This window comes from Bos grunniens, chromosome 29, assembly GCF_055505025.1.
Source record: "Bos grunniens cultivar Pamir isolate PY7600 chromosome 29, Bosgru_T2T1.0, whole genome shotgun sequence".
In the NCBI taxonomy this organism is placed as follows: Eukaryota; Metazoa; Chordata; class Mammalia; order Artiodactyla; family Bovidae; genus Bos; species Bos grunniens.
In genome coordinates, this window is record NC_141193.1 from 14149193 (window position 1) to 14167790 (window position 18598).

At 49.4% G+C, this 18598-nt stretch overlaps 1 protein-coding gene across 3 annotated transcripts in view; it reads left to right on the forward strand.

The window, feature by feature from the left end:
- Window positions 1-15840, forward strand: part of SNX19 (sorting nexin 19) — a 32712-nt gene extending 16872 nt beyond the window's left edge. For 2 of the 3 annotated variants that reach the window (XR_015157375.1, XM_086383106.1), the window contains 3 exons: window positions 13022-13206; window positions 13931-14018; window positions 14725-15840. Coding sequence is in view for 2 of the 3 variants with exons in the window: in XM_086383106.1 (XP_086239232.1) it covers window positions 13022-13206; window positions 13931-14018; window positions 14725-14881 (430 nt within the window). In the remaining variant the exon portion in view is untranslated. Of the gene's footprint in view, window positions 1-13021; window positions 13207-13930; window positions 14132-14724 lie in introns of all 3 variants that reach the window. The other variant, XM_086383107.1, reaches the window with a different exon arrangement.
- Window positions 15841-18598: the final 2758 nt, after the last annotated feature.

Sequence of the window (18598 nt, forward strand, 5' to 3'; positions counted from 1 at the left end):
TCTTAAAGAGTGTGACTGAATGAGTGAGTGAGCGAATGAGCATGTGTGTGTATTGAGGGCACGTGGGAACAGCAGTGTGGCAGAAGGGTGGGAAGAAAAGAAAGTTGTGTGACCTGTGGATGTAGGCGAGTAGAAAAGTACAGGAAGTCAGGAAGTAGATAGAGAAGAAGAAGAAAAAGAATATGTCGGGTTATGTTGTGGAGCATGCTGTGGGTCCCGGAGAAAATTCAGTGGCAAGCTCCGAACCCTGCACCAGGGCATGGAATTCTCTTCTGAGGGGAGAGGTCTCTACGAGTCATCTCCCAGGGAGGGTCAGGAGAAGGCGTATGGGTGGCGTATGCGCCCGTTGGAGAGGGCGGTGCTGGCAGCGGCAGTTACAAGTTGGATGACCAAGAATTCTCTTGTCATCCATTCTCTCTGGTCACTCCACAACTTCAAGTGTTCTCTGAGTGTAATCTGTTCAGGGGCCTGTTTCCCGGTGGGCCTCTCTAAATAGCAGATAGATAAACGGTCTTCCTGACGTTGATTATGTCTAACGGGCAGCTCCAGGCCCACCACTGAAAGGGCATGAGCAGCTGCAACCAAAAAGAAACTGACATTGACTAAATACTACATCAGGTAAGCAGGCGTGGATTTTATATACTAAGGAGCAATTCAGTTCTCTGAGGTAGACGTGTATTTTTTAAGTGAGCAAAGTGTTATTTAGATTAAGTAACCTTCTCAGAATTATAATAAGGGCCACACCCAGGATTCCACCCAAGTCACCCTGGCCTTCAAGCCCATCCCCTTCCCGCCACCGCCTGCGGCCTCCCCACTGAGCAAGCTTCCCCGTGAGGCAGTGGCCACAGGACTGACCTCACCTGAAAGTGCCATGTCCTACTTCTGTCCAAGAGACACACGTATTTGATGGTAGCATATAAATTCATTTCCATCCGTGTTTTATTCTTAAACACTCCTGGATCAGAAATTATGTAGTCTCCCTTTAGTATCTCTGTTCTACGTCCTATTCCCAGTCAGAAAAAGGTTATCATAGTTCTGATTCAGAGTTTCTCAAGACACAGATGCTGGGTTTTTTCCTTTGCTCCATAAATTTCTCTTTCAGTTCAGCTCTGGTGCCTTGTGTTGCCTTACACCTGACCTCTTTCTGTGCACAGCTTCTATTGAAAAATGCGTTTGTTTGCAAGAGCTACAAAATGATCTCAAACCAAGTCTAGTTTTCCTGTCTGATCACATCCTTGCCCCTTCTAGTTCCAGCGCTGGCCTGGCTTTTAGGGGCTGACGTCTGTGTTCTGCAGCAGTGGCTTTGCTCAGGTTGTATCCTGCTTCCTTAGGGAGAGGAACACTACTTGTCCCCCGCCTTTTCCACTAGACCTTGAAAAAGGGGAGCTCTGACTTCGTAGACTGGATCAGGATAGGCTTCATTGTCTCCAGTTATATGAGCGCCCTCCCTGCCGTATTTCTTAGGCGTCTCTTATTCTACCCATCATAGGACCAAAGCACCCAGCCTTTCCTGTTGTGTGCTGAGAGCTTCTGCCTGAATCCGTCCTTACGGTTGTAACAGCTCAGTGTGCATTTGCACTTCCGTGTGTGGGATACGCTCTTACAGTCTCGTACACTCACAGGTGCAGACTTGGCAGCAGTTAAAACCAGAGCATCATGACATATGTAAGCATCAAAACCTTTTTTCCAAGTCAAATTATTGCCATCTCTTGCCTATCTATAACTACAAAGAGGAGCCTGACACAGGTTTTAGGACAGGTTCAGACTGCAAGCATCTGGTGGGCAGGCACTCGTCTCTCTCACCATCCTGCTGTAGGCATTTAGCTGTGTACATGGAGGGTGCTTCGTAAGTTTTTGTCAAATGAATGAACATCACTTGCCCTTCTGGTTGAATCGGTCTCTCTTCTCATCACTAGTGAGAATCTTGGGAGTTCCCCAGCACTGCTGGGATGAGAAACACAGATGTAAGAGAAACCCCCTTGCCTGCCTCCCCCACAGCTCTTTAGTTGGGCAGCTGCTCCCCATCCCCCAGAGTCATGGCTGGGCCTCGGGCTATCTCCCACCCCAGCGGCCTTCTCTTTCTTCTCCAGAGGAACGAAGTGCCCTCTGCCATCGTGGGCCTCCTGCCTAAGCTTGGACCTTCTGGAAGCTTCTCCTGCTGCTTTGCCTTCTCAGCCTCTGTCCTTCCATGTGTGAAACTAAGGATATGGGCTTTGAAGTCACACAGATCTGAATTCACATCTTCCCTTGAGGCTTGCTGTCTCTGACTCACCTTTGCTTCAGTTACTCTGAGTGGGAGTAACAGTGCCTTGCTCGTGAACTGATGAAGACTTTCGTTGCATGCCTGCCATCCGGTGGCATCAGTAAATGTGAGTTCTTGTCCGTCTCTACAAGCCCCACGTCCTGTTTCCTTGGGGACTCTTGTTCCCTAGGGCGGTCACACATTTGCTGTAGGATAGAGAATCTGTTTACATTGCGATGGTTTTTTGGTGAGGTGTTTGTAGTGAGCTCGCTTTGTGATCTCTTAGGAGCAAACACCTTGTGAGACACATGGCCTTTTCTGCATCCTTCAAATTAGGGTGTCTTCCTCCGTTTTAGCTGTCTATGAACTCTGTCCTGTTCTCACATTCCTACTTAACATCTCCCCAAGTCGTATCCAGTGTTTCAGAACCAGGGAACTACCTTTTAACCCAGGTACTCCCAACACTTTACTTTCTAGGAAACTAACTTTATTTAGTTCTTGTTGTGGTGACCTCTTTATGAATAATTTTTGAAAAGTCTTTGTGAGATTTGATACTATGTCGACTTGCTGACTGCTAGCTCTTCAGGCCTTTTCTCCATCAAGGTCCTTTCAGCCTAAGAAAATAAATAACCCATAAAAATCCATTAGAAATACTGAACAGTGTAAGGTCAAAGAACACAGTATAGACCATAAACACAGTTTTAAAAAGTCATAAGGATTCTTGAGGGTAATTGTTAGGTAGGGTTTAGAGAGGAAAGTTTTTAATAAAGTTAGACCTTGCAAGACAAATCCCTTAGAATGGTTTAGGGTAAAGAATGTTCCAGACACTGGAACATTTTTAAAGAGGGAAACGGACATTATTTCTACTTTTAATAGTTGCCTTTAAACATGTTTTGCGTATTTTCAGCCAGCCCCTTTCTGAGTGTGTGTGTGTATGTGTGTGTGTGAGTGTGAGTGTAGAGAGTATGGAAAGCCTGCTGGACTCCTACTGCTTGGGGCAGTTAGGTATGAATTCTCCATCTGGACTCCAGGTGGCACCACAGGATAAACAATCCCTGTTTGCAAGGCTTGGAGGGAGCTGCAGTTGTAGTCGTCACCCTGGTAGGGGTAGTGATGCAGCGTTTGCTGTCTCGCCCCATGGCCCGGAGGTGGCTTATGCGCCCTTTCCTTTGTGCCCCTGACTCTGTCAGCCAGCTGCTTTCTTCCTTCACCCCCGCCCCTTCAGGTGGTTCAGTTCTGACACATCCCTGAGCCCGCCAGGAGAGTCAGTCTTACAGAGGGGAAACTAAAGCATGAAATGCAGAGCTCACGCCTTAGCCCCTTCGTTTAGTTCCCTAGACCTGGTAGAGCTTTGTAAGAGGATCCAGAGAACCCTTTCTCTGACACACGCACAAACACATAAGCACTTTCACGTTTTCTCCTTTGATCTCAGCAGCTTTGTACAGAAGGCAGGGCCAGAGTCAGTCCGTTAAGAAGAATTCAGAGCTCGGTTCTTTCCGCTTCTCTGTGGCCCAGCCAGCCTCCAGCCTGCGCGGCTCTGCAGTGTTGCTGTCACTGGCTGCAGCGCACTGCGGGAAGCTTCGTGGCTCTTCTGGCCACTGGGCTTTGCTTCCCCGGAAGGGTATGGATCAGTTTTATGTGTGGTATTGGGGTGGAAACTCTGATGGCCTCTTCCAGACAGGAGACTCTGGACTAGGAGAGATTCCAAGAAACATGGAGGGAGTAACTTACTGTGCAGAACGTGTCATGCTGTTGCTCTTACTGGGGCCACATGAAAAATAGGCAGGTATCAAAAATGTGTGGCTGATTTTTCTGTTAGCCCTGATCTCAGAGCTGGTTTATGGTGCATTGATGACAGCCTAGTGTGAGGCTGAGAACAGTTGTCCTGAAGGCCTTCAGAGGGACATAGGTTTGTGTAATCACCTTTGAAACTGGAATCCTGAGTGTCATGATGCTCGGTCTAGAACAGATTTCTAAAGATCTCCATATGCGATCAGACTCTCTTTATCCCATGAACACAGAGCCCCCAAGTGACTCCTTGTTCCATATTTTTTGAAAGGTAGCGAGATCTTTGCTGTTGGCCATTTTTTACCCAAATATCCTGCTACGTTATTCTCACTAGCTTCAAGTGATGAGTTGGATTCAGATCAATGCTGTTCCATCCATCGGGGGCACTTCCCAAAATACACACATGACTCACAGTCCTCAACAAAACCCTTTTGCTTCCGTTTGACTTTCCGCCTCTTCTCTCCTCTGGGCCTATTTGCCAGGAAAACTGACAAAAACCTAGACTGCTGGCAGCTGCCTGTCTTTTCTAGGATTTATGGAGCGTGGCTGACCCCCTTCTTTGCCCTCCACCTCTCTTTTCTTGCAGTGAGTGCAGAACCAGGTGTGATTGTGTGGGTTCTTCATGGTGAGTTCTGAGTTCTAGCACAGCTGACTTATTACCCAGTATTCTTCATTTAATATCCACCCTACAGCTGCTGTATTGGCACACAGCTTAATTTTAATATTAGCCTGAATAGAAAGTTCTTAGGAAGATAAATCTGCCAAACATTTATGTAGATGCATATAAAATGCCAAATACAAAGGATTTCTAAATTGTCTACCTTTATTATTGTCCTCCATCAGCACAAATAACTAAGAGCTCCATATTGTTTTGCTGCTTTGAGTACTGGGACGTTTGCCTTCTGCACAGCTTAGTGTGAGCTGTGTGCCTTGCATTAAGGCCAGTGTTTGTCCCACTTACAGCAGTGATTCACTTAGTAACTAATACTTATTGATCACCTACTATGTGCTAGACGCTGAGTTAAATGATCAAAATTTAAAAGACCCCTGGTTCCTACCCTAGGAAGTTTAATATCCAGTCAGAGATGCAATCTTATATATAAGGAGTTACAGTTTAAAGTTATGACTTTAAAAACAGCTCTTCATGATTAAGAGAAGGGACTAAGTAAATTATGAGAAATCCAGGGAGGGTTTATAGAGGAGATGACCTCTGAGATAGGATTTAAAGGATGAAGGGAAAGTGAGAGCTGGCGTTGGAGAACAGAGCGTTGAAGGCAGAGCAGTGAAGCAAGACAGCGCATGTGTGGAACTCAGAGAAGTCTGGGGCGGTTGGGATGTACGATGTGTAGCCACATAGCCAGAGATTCCACTGCAGAGCTCAGTAGGCACTGACCCATACAGAGCCCTGTTGCTATTCAGAGAGCATAGGATTCACCTTTATTCATTAGCAAAACATGTACAGAATTAAACACAAGATGACATGATCAACTTAGTAACTTAGAAAAATCATTTACATAGTGCTTGTCGAGGATTAATTGAAGAAAGCAATGTTCAAACCGGGGAGACAAATTGGGAAAGGGGTGATGAGGACCTAAGCAAAGATCGGTGCTGCAGAGATCATAAAGGGTGATGAATTCATGGGGTCCTGAGTACTGAGGAGGTCGGCTGGACCGGTTTTAGTAACTGTTTCAGTAATTAGGTGATGTTGCAGGGGGCAGGTGGGCTAGGGTTGGAGAAGAGGCAAAATCAAGAATGACTCTGGTTCTCCCTTGTGGATTGAGAAGCAATGCTAGCAGATGGCATAGTAGCCTTCCAAATAATGTATCTGACTTGTGATTCTGAAAGTTCCTTGTTGCTTATTAAGTCAGTGGATTATTACCTACTTTTGTGTGATGCTAGATGATGACACATGAGGAAGCATGGACTGTATCTCTAATAAGTTTCAGATTTCGAATAGAAAACTTAAGGACCTCAAGGCCTAGATTTCTATCCTTTCTTCTACCTGTAAGCTGTGTCTTTGGAAGAAAGAGGAAGGTATGGATTGAACAGTTAACTGTGTAGCTGGAACAGAGGGAAGGTTTGTAAACTTCCTTACTCTGGCACATGATGCCCACGTGGTAGACTCCTAACTGCAACTGCAGTGAGAACATAACTCGAGGACCACAGGAAGGGCTTACTTGGCAGGACATCCATCGACTGAGTGAAGAAGAAAAAGCTGCAAAGAAAACTGAGGTAAAACTAAAACTGAATAGAATGGGAAATAGCTCACAGAAAGGAAAGTAGACGGAAGTGAACTAGAATTCACAGAAGAACATAACAGAGAATCCGTCTTATATACCACAGTAACAAAGGGACTTAAAGTTTATCATGGAGCATTTTGGAATAAGGTTGATTCATTCAGTATATGTTTGATTATGTGAACTGTCCTAGTCCAGTAAATGCTGAGGAAGACACCAAAATGAACTGAGATCCCTGCCATCAAAACTTCACAATCTTGTTCTTTTAAAACTTTTAAGAAGCTCAACCGATATGTATTGAGTAAATGGAATAAACAGATTAAACACATGACTCCAACAAGGAAGGAGAAGAATCAGCATCAGATGAAATCAGAGTCGTTAACTGGGATCAGATTATAGATGAAAAAACAGAGAAAAGGGACACGCAGTGAGAAATGCAAACAGTAGAAATTAGAACTGGTGAGAACGGTGTCCACTAAACTTGAACTCAGAAGGAGCTGACATTGTGGATAAACGTTAGGGGGAAAGCTTTTTTTAAAAAAAAGTTTAAAACAGGAACAACTAAGATAAGTTGTTTGGAATAGATCTTGTACTATTAACTGGCTACCTTGAGAAATTATTTATTCATATATTCAGCAGCAAATTGATGTACTCTTTGCCTGGGGTATTTCTGTTTTTGTTTTGTTATGTTTTTTTACGTAAAGGAAAGGGTCTAATAAAAAGAAGTGAGCAAGCATGATTAAACTAGAATTGAAGTCCAAAATAGGAATGGAAATAACAAGAGAGCATTCATCTGCTTTAAAATTCAGGTACCTGACCAGGTGAATTCTGTTCCATGGAACTGAAAGAATTTGCATTTATCATTGAAGATCTAAGATCATGAAGAAAATTTCTATATAGGGATGTGTTGCTCGGAGATGGACAAGTGACTAGCCTTTTAAAAAATGGATACAGGCTTCTGACCCTGACTTTTACCTCTGGAAACTTCTTAAGTGGATTATTAAATAGATGTCTTGTGAACTCTCAGGAAGAGAAACACGGGCCCCAGAACCCAGTGTGCATTCAGTGGGAATGCTAACCTTGTTAGCAAGGTTTTTTTTTCTGTCTTAGCAGGATTGGTTGGAGAAGGCAATGGCACCCCACTCCAGTACTCCTGCCTGGAAAATCCCATGGACGGAGGAGCCTGGAAGGCTGCAGTCCATGGGGTCGCTGAGGGTCGGACACGACTGAGCGACTTCACTTTCACTTTTCACTTTCATGCATTGGAGAAGGAAATGGCAACCCACTCCAGTGTTCTTGCCTGGAGAATCCCAGGGACGGGGGAGCCTGGTGGGCTTCTGTCTATGGGGTCACACAGAGTCGGACACGACTGAAATGACTTAGCAGCAGCAGCAGCAGCAGGATTGGTAGGCCATTAAATGATAGGAATGCATAGGTTGTTGTATTGTCTGTGGATTTCAACAGGATTGTGCCATATTTCCCTAATATCCATATGGACATACATGGTCTGGACTGCAGGACTTTTAAGTGGTCCATGGCTATCTGAGGATTTTTAGCCCAGGTAGCTAATAACTTGATAGCCTAGAGGGCACTTTCTAGTGAAAGCATAGAACTTATCCTTTTTGTCAGTGAATTTGCAAGTAACTCTGATCTTAGAGATATAATTAATACTCTGGGTGACAGAAGTCAAGATTCAGAAGACTTTAGAAGAGTTAGTTCAGTTCAGTCACTCAGTCGTGTCCAACTCTTTGCAACCCCGTGGAGTGCAGCATGCCAGACTTCCCTGTCCATCACCAACTCCCAGAGCTTGCTCAAACTCATGTCCATCAAGTCACTGATGCCATCCAACCATCTCATCCTCTGTCATCACCTTCTCCTCTTGCCTTCAGTCTTAACCAGCATCAGGGTCTTTTCCAATGAGTCAGTTCTCCGCATCAGATGGCCAAAGTGTTGGAGTTTCAGCTTCACCGTCAGTCCTTCCAATGAATATTCAGGACTGATTTCCTTTAGAATTGACTGGTTTGATCTTGCAGAAGAGTTAGAATGGTCGTCTAAAGCAAACAAGATGGGATTTAACAAATAAATATTATAAAGCAGAATTTAGATTCTTCTTTTTTTTTTTAATTACACAAGTATAGTACAAAAGGACAAGCCTAGACTTAACAGGAGTCTGTGATTTCTGGTTAAAGCACATACGTGGACTCAGGGTTCTAGTTGGCTGCATACCCAGTGATGAGTCAGTGCTTTAGTGCGTGTGCCCCAAAAACCAGTACAGTCTTTGACTGTATTAATACAAGTATGGTATCTGGCTTGAGGAAGGCACCGTTCTCTGCCTTCTTTGCCGGTCAGGGCACATTGTGAGGTTGTGTCTGGTTCTGGGCACTGTCCGTTGTAAGAGAGGACAGCAGTGAAAACCCTAACCCTACCTGCCCTTCCCCCCACCACCATCAGCACTGCTCAGTCGTGTCTGACTCTTTGCAGCTCCATAGACTGTAGCCCACCAGGCTCCTCTCTCCATGGAATTTTCCAGGCGAGGATATTGGAGTGGGTTGCCATGCCCTTCTCCAGGGGATCTTCGTGACCCAGTGAACAAACCTGCATCTCTGGTGTCTCCTGCATTGGCAGGTGGATTCTTCACCACTGCACCACCTGGGAAGCCGTGCCCAACCCCCCACCCCTCCCACCCTCCGCCCCATGAAGCCATACTTATCCAGGGCCTTCCTCTCTGGGCCATGGAGGCAGTCTTAGAAAAGACATGAGGGGAATTTGGTTAATTGGCTTAGATGTGGTCCCTTAAAGCTTTCTCCCCTTATTCTTGAGATTTGATTTTGCTCTTTTGATGGAAAATGACCTTCTGCTAACCTTGAAGTGCCATCTTAAGCCCTAGTATTAAACTGTCTCATTTTTAGCCACCGCTTCATTTCTCGGTGTGTAGCTATTTCAGACCAGGTTCCTTTGAACGTGGACTGGACCCCGACTCCCAGTGTAGTGGGTGCCCTGGTCTCTGCATCCTCTGTCCTTCCATGTCTGGGACTGGAGGCTCTTCATGTCTCAATGTCCATCTGCTGCTGTTTTTTTCTCCTTTTATTGCCTGTTCTGGGCCCCCTAGAACATCTTCTCTGTGCTCTGAGTCCTTCAGAGATGGCCTGACAGAACAGTTGTGGTCTGGCTTTTTTTCTTCTTTGGGGAGAAGCTAGAAGATAGAAGAAGATATCTAAATCAAATATCAGAACTGGAATAGTAGTAGAAAATAAAACCAGTGCTATTTGAGGCTCTTCTCCATATTTATTTTAGCGTATTTACCTCATGCATCTTGTGTTACATCAACAATAACATTTGTATTTAGTAAATGATTTCTTATAAATAATTTGTAAATAGTAAATAGTCCAAGGGATGTATGTGTGTATCTCCACCTTGAAACTGGAGCTCTTAGCTTAACAGTGGTAGCAGCAGATTCCAGAACCTGATGCTGGAGGAGCTATTATGGCACACTGGACTGCAGACACAGAACACAGATTCCATTCCTTGTGCTTCAAGACACAGATTTCTCTTTAACGTCCCCACCCCTGGGTTAAGAACAGAAGGATGACATGTGGAATGGAGAAATGCAGGGAGCTAACAAGGCTTTCCAGGTGGCTCAGTAAGGAATCCACCTGCCAGCGTAGGAGACGTGGGTTCGATCCCTGGGTTGGGAAGATCCGCTGGAGAAGGAATGGCAACCCACTTCAGTATTCTTTCCTGGAGGATTCCATGGACAAAGGAACCTGGCAGGCTATACAGTCCATGGGGTTGCAAAGAGCTGAACACGACTTAGAGACTAAACAGCAACAACAAGGGAGCTAAGGGTGGGAGTCAGGGTGTCGGTCGCTTAACACTCGCCCCAGAGCCTCATCTGCTGGCTTCCTGTGCCTCAGCCCAGCTTCAGGACTGAGGGAGTTCACAGTGTTAGATAAAGAAGGGTGGTGTGCATGGAGCCTCACTCTGGAATAGGAAGGGGAAATGGGTTGAAGGAGGGGAGCAGTGGTTGGATGAAGAAATCCCTGTGCTCTTCCTTGTTTATCAAATACTGTTTCTGTGCAGCGTGTTGGGCAGACTATACAGATCCCTGGAGGGGCATCGTGTGTGGCAATAAAGCATGCTTTCGAGAGGGGTCTCTGGCGCACAGGTGGTTTGTACTGTCTGCGGGTGGGGCAGCAGCGGTGCTGGTGATTATCTGGATTTGGACTTGATCGCTTTCCCCTCCAGACAGGGATGCTCGTCACTTGTGTCGAGAGGCCAAATCTCCCACGTTCCGTGAACAAAAGGTTGCCGCCTGCGTCTTCTCCACAGGTTGCCTTCTCCCCCGGCTAGGAAACGAAAGCAGGCTCATCCCAGTGCCCGGGAGGCAGCCTCTTGTTTCCTTTGAGAGGAAGAGGAGGAACAGTGTTGGGAAGAGGACCCTGAAAAGGGAGGGAAGCGTCTGTGTGGTGGGCGCGGCTTGTCTGCTGCCCGTGGGCATGAGGCGGAGCAGGAGCACTGAACCTCGCAGCACCCCACTTCTGCAGTGGACCCCTCTCTTTAGACACGAAGTTGGTTTCATTTCAGCTGGTTTACACAAGTCCTGCCTCTCCCATTCCCAGGACTGACTCTTCTAGGCCCTTCTGTTTATTAGTCCTGTGCCTCAGGGCTTAGGGCGCTTACCGGTGCCTTTGTTTTGTTCAGCAGCTGATGTTCTGCTTGGTGACCTCAAACGTCTTTGTCAATTAGTTCTGCTAACCTCTGACAATTTTATTATACTCACTGACTCATCCTCCTCATGAGGGGCTTATTCTTGCTTTTTTATACTGTGATTCTTCTTCCCAGCATCCGCATTGAGAGTTTGATGGGTTATAGACCAGTAGGTCTATAATTTGTATAATTTGTCTAATTTGTCTCTTGCCACATGTTAACGTTTGTTCTGCATCCAGCATGTGTTGATGAGCTGCTTGGTCACCACGGGAGGGAGCAAAGGGGACCTCCTTGCCCAAATCCAATTCGAGGTCCTGTTCCCATTGAGTGAATGACCATTAAAGTAAAGCAGGCCCACAAGGGGGCCGGGCACCCAGGGCTGCTGTTGTCATGCTCAGTCAAGGAAGGGTTGAGTGGATGCTGAGGTTTCTCCAAAGAGTCGCAGGTGCTACTGGCTCCAGAGGACAAACTGAAGGTCAAACGGAAGGGCAAGCCAGCCTATTGTTTGCATCTGTGAACGGGAGGCTGAGCTGGAGCTAATGCTGGCTGAAAGGGAAAGTGTTAGTCGCTCAGTCGTGTCCAACTCTTTGTGACCCAATGGACTGTAGCCTGCCAGGCTCCTCTGTCCATGGGATTCTCCAGGCAAGAGTACTGGAGTGGGTGGCCATTCCCTTCTCCAGGGGCTCTTCCTGACCCAGGGATTGAACCCTGTGTTTCCTGCACTGGCAGACAGATTCTTTACCACTAAACCACCTGGGAAGCCCAAATGGTGATGGCTATTTCGGGCAAGCTTTGTGCCGCTCTTGATCTCCATCGATGTCTGCCGTTGTTGCCCTGCCGTTACCTTTCAGACTTCCTATTCTTAGAATCATCTGTGAGCCCTGGGCCTGGGGGAGTGCAGCCCCCAAAGCTGGAATGCCTAGCGTGAGCGGAATGCAGACTGTCTGGCAGAGTGGAGGTTAAATAAAGTTTGCCTTGGCAGCCCCCTCCACTCTTGGATGGACGACAGGCAGCTCAGGTCTAGAGTGATGGCATGGGCTGTGTGGTGCAGCACCAAATAAAGTCTTCTTTGCGTGAGTGACGTTGCCAGCAGTCCATTCATCCCCGTCACGGCCATGCCATTCTCAGCATGGGCCCCATGAAGCAGGCCTCTGCAGTGTCGAACCTCAGCAAGTGACCACACCGCTCTGGAGACCTGCAGAGACAGGGAAAGCGCTTTGGTGGAAATGCCTTGTAGGCCCTGCAGATTGCGGTACCTGCCCTCTCAGTCACTGACTCATTTGTGGAAGCAAGACAGAGGGGTACATTTTCACTGTAATAAGAGCAGTTGCCAGTCAGTCATTTCACTGACATTTCACAGACATTTCACTGTGGGAAGATGTTGTGGTGGGGACCTCTTGCAGTGCTTATAATGTAGTTGGGAAAGGCAAGCTGTAAATATATGAGGCAGTAAGTAATATTCCAAACTGGAATACCAGTGCTTAGTCTGTGTTGTAGAAGGAGCACCACAGGAGGCCTAAGGAGCGAGCATTTCTGGGTGGAATGCTCAGGGAGGAATTTGTGGAGGATGTGGGGTTTGAACAGGTTTTGCTAGAAGGACGGAGTTCTGCTGCTGGCCAGGAGAAGGCCTGGTCTGTCGGGAGCAATAGGTGATGTCAGGAGTCCTCAAGACAGGTTGTGGGAGCGTGGATGGTTGGCCACGGAGCGGGGTTTGTATAAAGTTCCCAGACCGTGCACTGTGTACACGGCACTGAGAAGTCCCAATGCTTCTCACTGGAGGACGGTTGGAAACGTGCAACCTCCCCAGAGCCAGCAGCCCTCACATGCTCTGTTCTCAGCCCCTGACACATGGGTGCTCACACTCAGTGAATGGCTGTAATCTTGTCGTCACTCGTCTTCAAGTTCTGGGAGCCCGTGCTGTCGACTGGCTTGGTCTCACCTGTGGGAGCTGGCGCTGCCTTGGCGTTGTTCTGTCCTCATTGCCTGGAGGACTTGCCCTGGCTCTGGGTCCTCCACGTTGCCCTGACCCTTCTCTCTTCCCCTGCAGGTGGCTGGAGGTGCAGGTGGCTCATCTGACGTGTCCACAGCGCTGGGTGCAGTACCTCCGGCTCCTCCAGGAGTCCATCTGGCCGGGCGGGGCTTTGCCCAAGTGTCCTCGGCCTGTGAGGACCCCGGAGCAGAAGGCAGCAGCTGAGAAACAGGCTCTGCAGAGCCTGATGGGTGTCCTGCCAGGTGACTGCAGAGAGACTGATGGTGCCGTAGCCTTCCTCCCCACGCTGCTTTCCTGCCATTACCCCACGCCCTTCCCCTGTTTTCAAAGGGCCTTATCTGCAGCAGGACTCAGCAAATGTGTTGACCTGCTATTTCTGAGGCCAACAGGAAAGTGATTGGGACTTCTGGGGAGGCTGAGGGAACAGGAAATGTCTTCGGGGCAGGTGATGACTTCCAGCCCTGTGGATCGGGGAGGAGCATGACATGCCTGCAGAAGCCCAGCTTGGGGACCAGCGGCCGACAAGTAAAGTGCACGGTCCTCAGCTACATAGACACAAACTCCGAAGAGGGCTTTTCCCTTCCCTTTATGTGGTTTTTTCGGAGGACGGGGAAGGCAGTTTGCTGCCTGTGGTTGTGCTGGGGGAGGAGGGTACAGTGGTGGACGCTTGCCCCAGACTGTGCTGTTTACTCTTGTTAACCTCTGTTCTCCAGCCTACACCATTGTATCAGAAGCAGCGACAGGTTACAGAATTGTCTCCTGGGGCCCATCTTATTTAGATATCTAACTTAAAAACCATTTTTGTTGGCTTTTCCTGTCTCCTGAGGATATAGTTTGTCTGTGTGGTTCAGAGATGTGCCAGAAGTACCCAGTGTGAATAAAGACAGCAGACATCCTGAGGAGACAGTCCTTGCAGAGGCTAAGGCTTCGTGGTGAACTAAAACCATGTCCACCTTTCCTCTTCAGATGTCATCGTAGAAATCCTTGGGGAGAACAAATGCCGGCTGAGCTGGAGTCTGGTCTTGGAGTCGCTGCAGCAGCCCCTGATCAACAGGTGGGCACCGCGGAAGCTGTCTCTGGTCTCAGAGGGTCCCCGGCTTCTGGTTAAACGGCTGCGCTGAGAAGACTAGAACCGCAGTGTCTCCCTGCCCTGGGCCCCGGCTGCAGGTGCAACGACCGTTTCCCTGGCTTCCGAGCAGGGGTCAGTTGGTCAGGAGCTGGTGGGACCAGCCACTGTTTGCTTTGGGAAGAACTCTATGCAGGCCCCCGTGGGAGCTCCTGAGAAGGCCCTGGCAGTCCTCAGCACAGAGAGGTCATGATCCCCTGGCCGGTGCCGGAGGATGGAGAATCCCGCTGGTGTTGAGAGCATGCTCCCTCCCCTCAGCCCTGCCCTGAGCACGTTGTGTCCGTGAACTCTCACTCCTCAAGTCCTGTCTGCCTCATCACAGGTGACCTGAAGGTTCCTAGTAAGTCATTACTACAGGGATTCCCCTCGCTCAGAGCTCTTCAGAGCAGTGCCAGCATGCTAGATGTAAAGAAATAGGGAATTTCCTTAAATCCAGTCTCAAGTACCACTTCCACCTTTGTTGCAATCCTAGCCTTCTTTAGTTCAGCAGACTTTTATTTTACAGCCGAGACATTGCAGTCCACTGAGGATATCAGTAGCGGGCAATGGGGAGGTGAGATAAATGTCATCAACAGGATCTGGTGTCGAGACCTAGCCAGACCTTCCCCCAAGTTGTTCTTTTTGTTTGTTTTAGGCATTTGATTTACTGCCTCTGGGACATCATCCTGGAATTGTTGGAGCTCAGTGCCTCTGCCGAGGAGTCTGCCGTAACCAGCTCCACTGCAGACACCCCAGGAAGACGGGCATCTCCCCTTAGCCAGAGGCCATTGTCCCGTTTCTTCGAGGGTTAGGAAGAGCGGATCACTCTGCCACCCAGAGACCAAGCAGAAGACCATACCCTCTGGAACAGGGCCATACTCAGAAGGCCTAGGGTCTCAGCAGCAACGTCCCCCCTCCCTCCTGCCACACACACACACACACTTGGTCTGTAGCAGGCAATGGGCGTATATGCACCATTGCACACACATGCATTTCCATGCCTCCTTGTGTGTGGACTATTGCTGGTGGGTGGATCCTAGTTCCTCTGGAAAAGGGAGCCATGGAGGAGAGGAATGAGCCACCCCCGCCCCCTTGCCCTCCTTCCTGACACTGTTTGCCGGTAGCCTGGCCTGTGCACACGTGCACCTGACCCCCCACCCCCCCCCCCCACCCCCATGCAGGCTCCAAGGAGACTGGGAAAAGCACCACAGCTGGGTTTTCTTGGAGGAGAAGACAGTCTTCTGAGTTCTCTCTTCCCACCAGGAAACACAATCCATCCAGGAGTACTCTTGAAAGCCAAAGCGCTGGTCTCTCGAGCGTCCCCACAGCCCACAGAGGGAGCCGCTTCTCAGGGCTCTCCACACTCACCGGTGTTGCCCAGCACCTCGGCCTGCAGAGGACGTGACTTCGGCTGCTGCCCTAGGAAGCTGCGTCCCTGAAGGGCAGACTGCCGAAGCTCCGGGGGGCCACCCCACCCCTCCACCCTTTCCTAAGAGAGGGCTGCACTACAGACTGTACCAGCCCCTCCCCAAGAGCAAGTGCATGCTGGCCTCTGTGGCCTTCCCTGTCTGTCTTCACCCACCCAGCACAGCAGGTCACTCCGCCGTGACGAGTGAAGAACAAGACAGTCAGCACTAGCCTGGAACATTCCTGCTTCTCCTGTCACCCTCCCGCCTCTGACCGTTCATTCCCAGCTTCCACTCTCCTTTGCTTATGGCGCCCGACAGCAGATGTTAGGTCCTGGGCAGAGTAAAATCGTGTGTCAACGTGGTCTCTGGCTCTATGGGTTAGGATGCTTTAGGCTGAAATTACTAAGAACGTTTATTTTTTTCCATCAAACCAGTCCCTGAGTAGGTGAGGCCCCAGGTTGGCGGATGCAGCATCTCGGACCTCATCGAGGGCCCAGATTCTTCCCATCTTTTTGTTTTGCCTTTTAAATACATTAGCTCATCTTCAGGCCACCAGCCTTCACAGTTGCTGCAGTTCAGGGCATCACATCCACGTATGACAATATCCTTGAAAGAATGGGGGCGTCTCCCCCACGTTTTCTTTTAAAAAATGAGGAAACAGTTTTCCAGAAGCCCTTCAAGAGTCCTCAGGACTCATTGCCAAAACCACCCGCCCTGAGCCAATCCATGACGTTGAGGATGCTTGAACACGATTGGCTCCTAGTAGTGTTTCCTCCTGGGGAGGTCACTCGCCAGGAAGGTTAGATACCTGAGAAAATAGATGTTAGCAAGGAAGAAGCAGAGGTTGGGTGTTGATGAAGAGTCTGTCTTGCAGGGCTCATTCTGCAAACACCACCAAAGCCCCCCTGTGCTTAACTTAAGAGTGAGGTTTGCCAAACATGCCACCTGAAGCTCTTCACATGCTTCACCTTCCCTCACCCACACGTCAGCCCCAGGAGGTGGTTCTGCTCTGTTCCCACTTCACGGGCACATGAGGCGTAGAGGTGGGGACCGGTCACAGGTGCTTGAGGAAATGGCAGAGCCCACACGCAGAACCACTGTTCCAGTCTACCAGAGGGCGGGTTCTCACCTGTGAGGAGCCTGTGGTCTGGCAGACTCCTTGGTCAGGGCCATGTGGCCACGCGGTGGTCTCTGCTGCAGCCACTCAGCTCTCCCGTGGGGGCCTGGGCAGCCACAGCATGTGCTCCTGTGATGGGCCCGGAGCTCCGAGTACCCTGAAGCTCTGTTCACACGCCACGGCAGCTGCTGGGTTTAGTCTGGAAGTAGGCCACAGACCTCATCCTAGTGAGTTAGCAGTGCTTGCTGAAGTCAAGTATGCGTGAGAATTACCTAGAGCCAGGGTAGAGGCCTGGGGAGCTGCGTGTTAAGCTCCCAGGGGTAGCCAGCAAGAATGTAGGCCTTTAGCCACACCTGGAGTGTCGAGGGGTTAGAACCCAGACAGCTCCACTTGGGTGCTGTTAATGCACCACTGAATATTAAAGTCACTTAATTGAGGTTGTAATTCTATCTGAACTGACTCTTAAAGGATTAATAAGAGTTAGCCTGTAAAAGCATGGGGAGTTCAGATGCAACAGTGAACCATGGGTGAAGACATGGAGAGTAGCCCCCCCGAAAGACACCTCCTGTGTGACCCACTTCCCTGAGGTGCCTGGAGTGGTCGGGCTTACAGGACAGAAGGCGGTCATGGGGCAGAGGGGCGGGGGTGCAGTGGGGACAGAGTTTCAGCTGCTCGGGAGGAAGAGCTCTGGGGATCTGTTTTCACGTATATGTAGTATATGTAGCACTGCTGAACTGTACACTGAACAATGGTTACAATGCTGAATTTTATGTGTATTTTACTGCAGTTTAGAAATTTTAAAAATAAGCAGTATGGCACCAGGCAAGCCCAGCGTGTGGGGAGGGTGAGGCTGGAGCCTCCTGGGCTGGGAGAGGGCGCGGTGTGCCTGGAACCTGGGGTCCATTCCAGCCGCGTGGTGGGGGTCATGAAAGAATCTGGGGAGCATTCATCAGCAGTCCTGGGCCTTGATCACGCACACAATCAGCCCTGCTTGGTCCTGCCCCTGGAGACTTGACTCCTGCCTGCGTCATTCTGACCCCTTGAGTGCTCCCAGCCCATCCCCACTGCTGACATATACAGTGGCTTCAGGCTCTGTGGAGTGTAGTGAACTTCAGGTGGTAAAACCCCAATCGGAATCCTCGCTCTGCCTCTTGGCAGAGGATGAAGATACGTTGGGAAGCTCACCTTCACGGAGACTGATTTCTTAGAAAAGGGGACAGAAAGGTTACCGCCCTTTTGAGCACAGAAAGAGCTCGGGTGTAACAGCAGACCCTGCTGTGCCATGTCGGTGGCATGGCTTCCCTGCTCCCTTGTGTCGGGGGAGCAGCGGAGATGCCAGTCTTGGGGAGCCTCCTTGGAACCTGCTGCTTCTCGTCTCCCTGTGCTCCGGAGCAGGAGGGTGTGTTTCCTTAGGATGAGGGAGGAAGGTGAGCCAGCCCTGCTAGATACAGATGACAATGGGAACCTGGGAGGAAGGGAAAATACGATGCTGTGGGCGTGGGAGCCCAGCTGGGCAGGCTGTGCCATAACTTAGCAGCTCTGTTTCCGCCGGGAGAGCCAAAAATCACAGGGCAGTGCCCGCTGACACTGCCTTTGTGGACCAGAGAACGAAACCACTGCAGGGTGAATTCCAGACAGCAAACCTGCCTCACTGTGGTGTAAAGGGTGAGGGTGTGCTTCACACAAAACAGTGTCTCTCAGGAGACAGCCAGTGAGGGGAGGCACCCCAAACATGTCTAGACCCTCAGACTTGCCTGATGCCTAGCAAAGGTGGCAGGGTCTGGTTTAAAGGTGGTGGCAGAAAAACAAACCCAGAAGAATATCCAGTCAGAAGCAAATGTGGATCGTCACACCTTTTTCCTGCTGTGACCAGCAACAGGGTTGGAGGCAGGGCAAGCTCAATGCAGTGGAGGAGGTGTGGGCACCGACAGTCCCCTGGACAGACACCCTGCACTTGTCTCAGTCTCGCTGAGCCCTCCTGCCACGTCCCTCTCGCTTCTCAC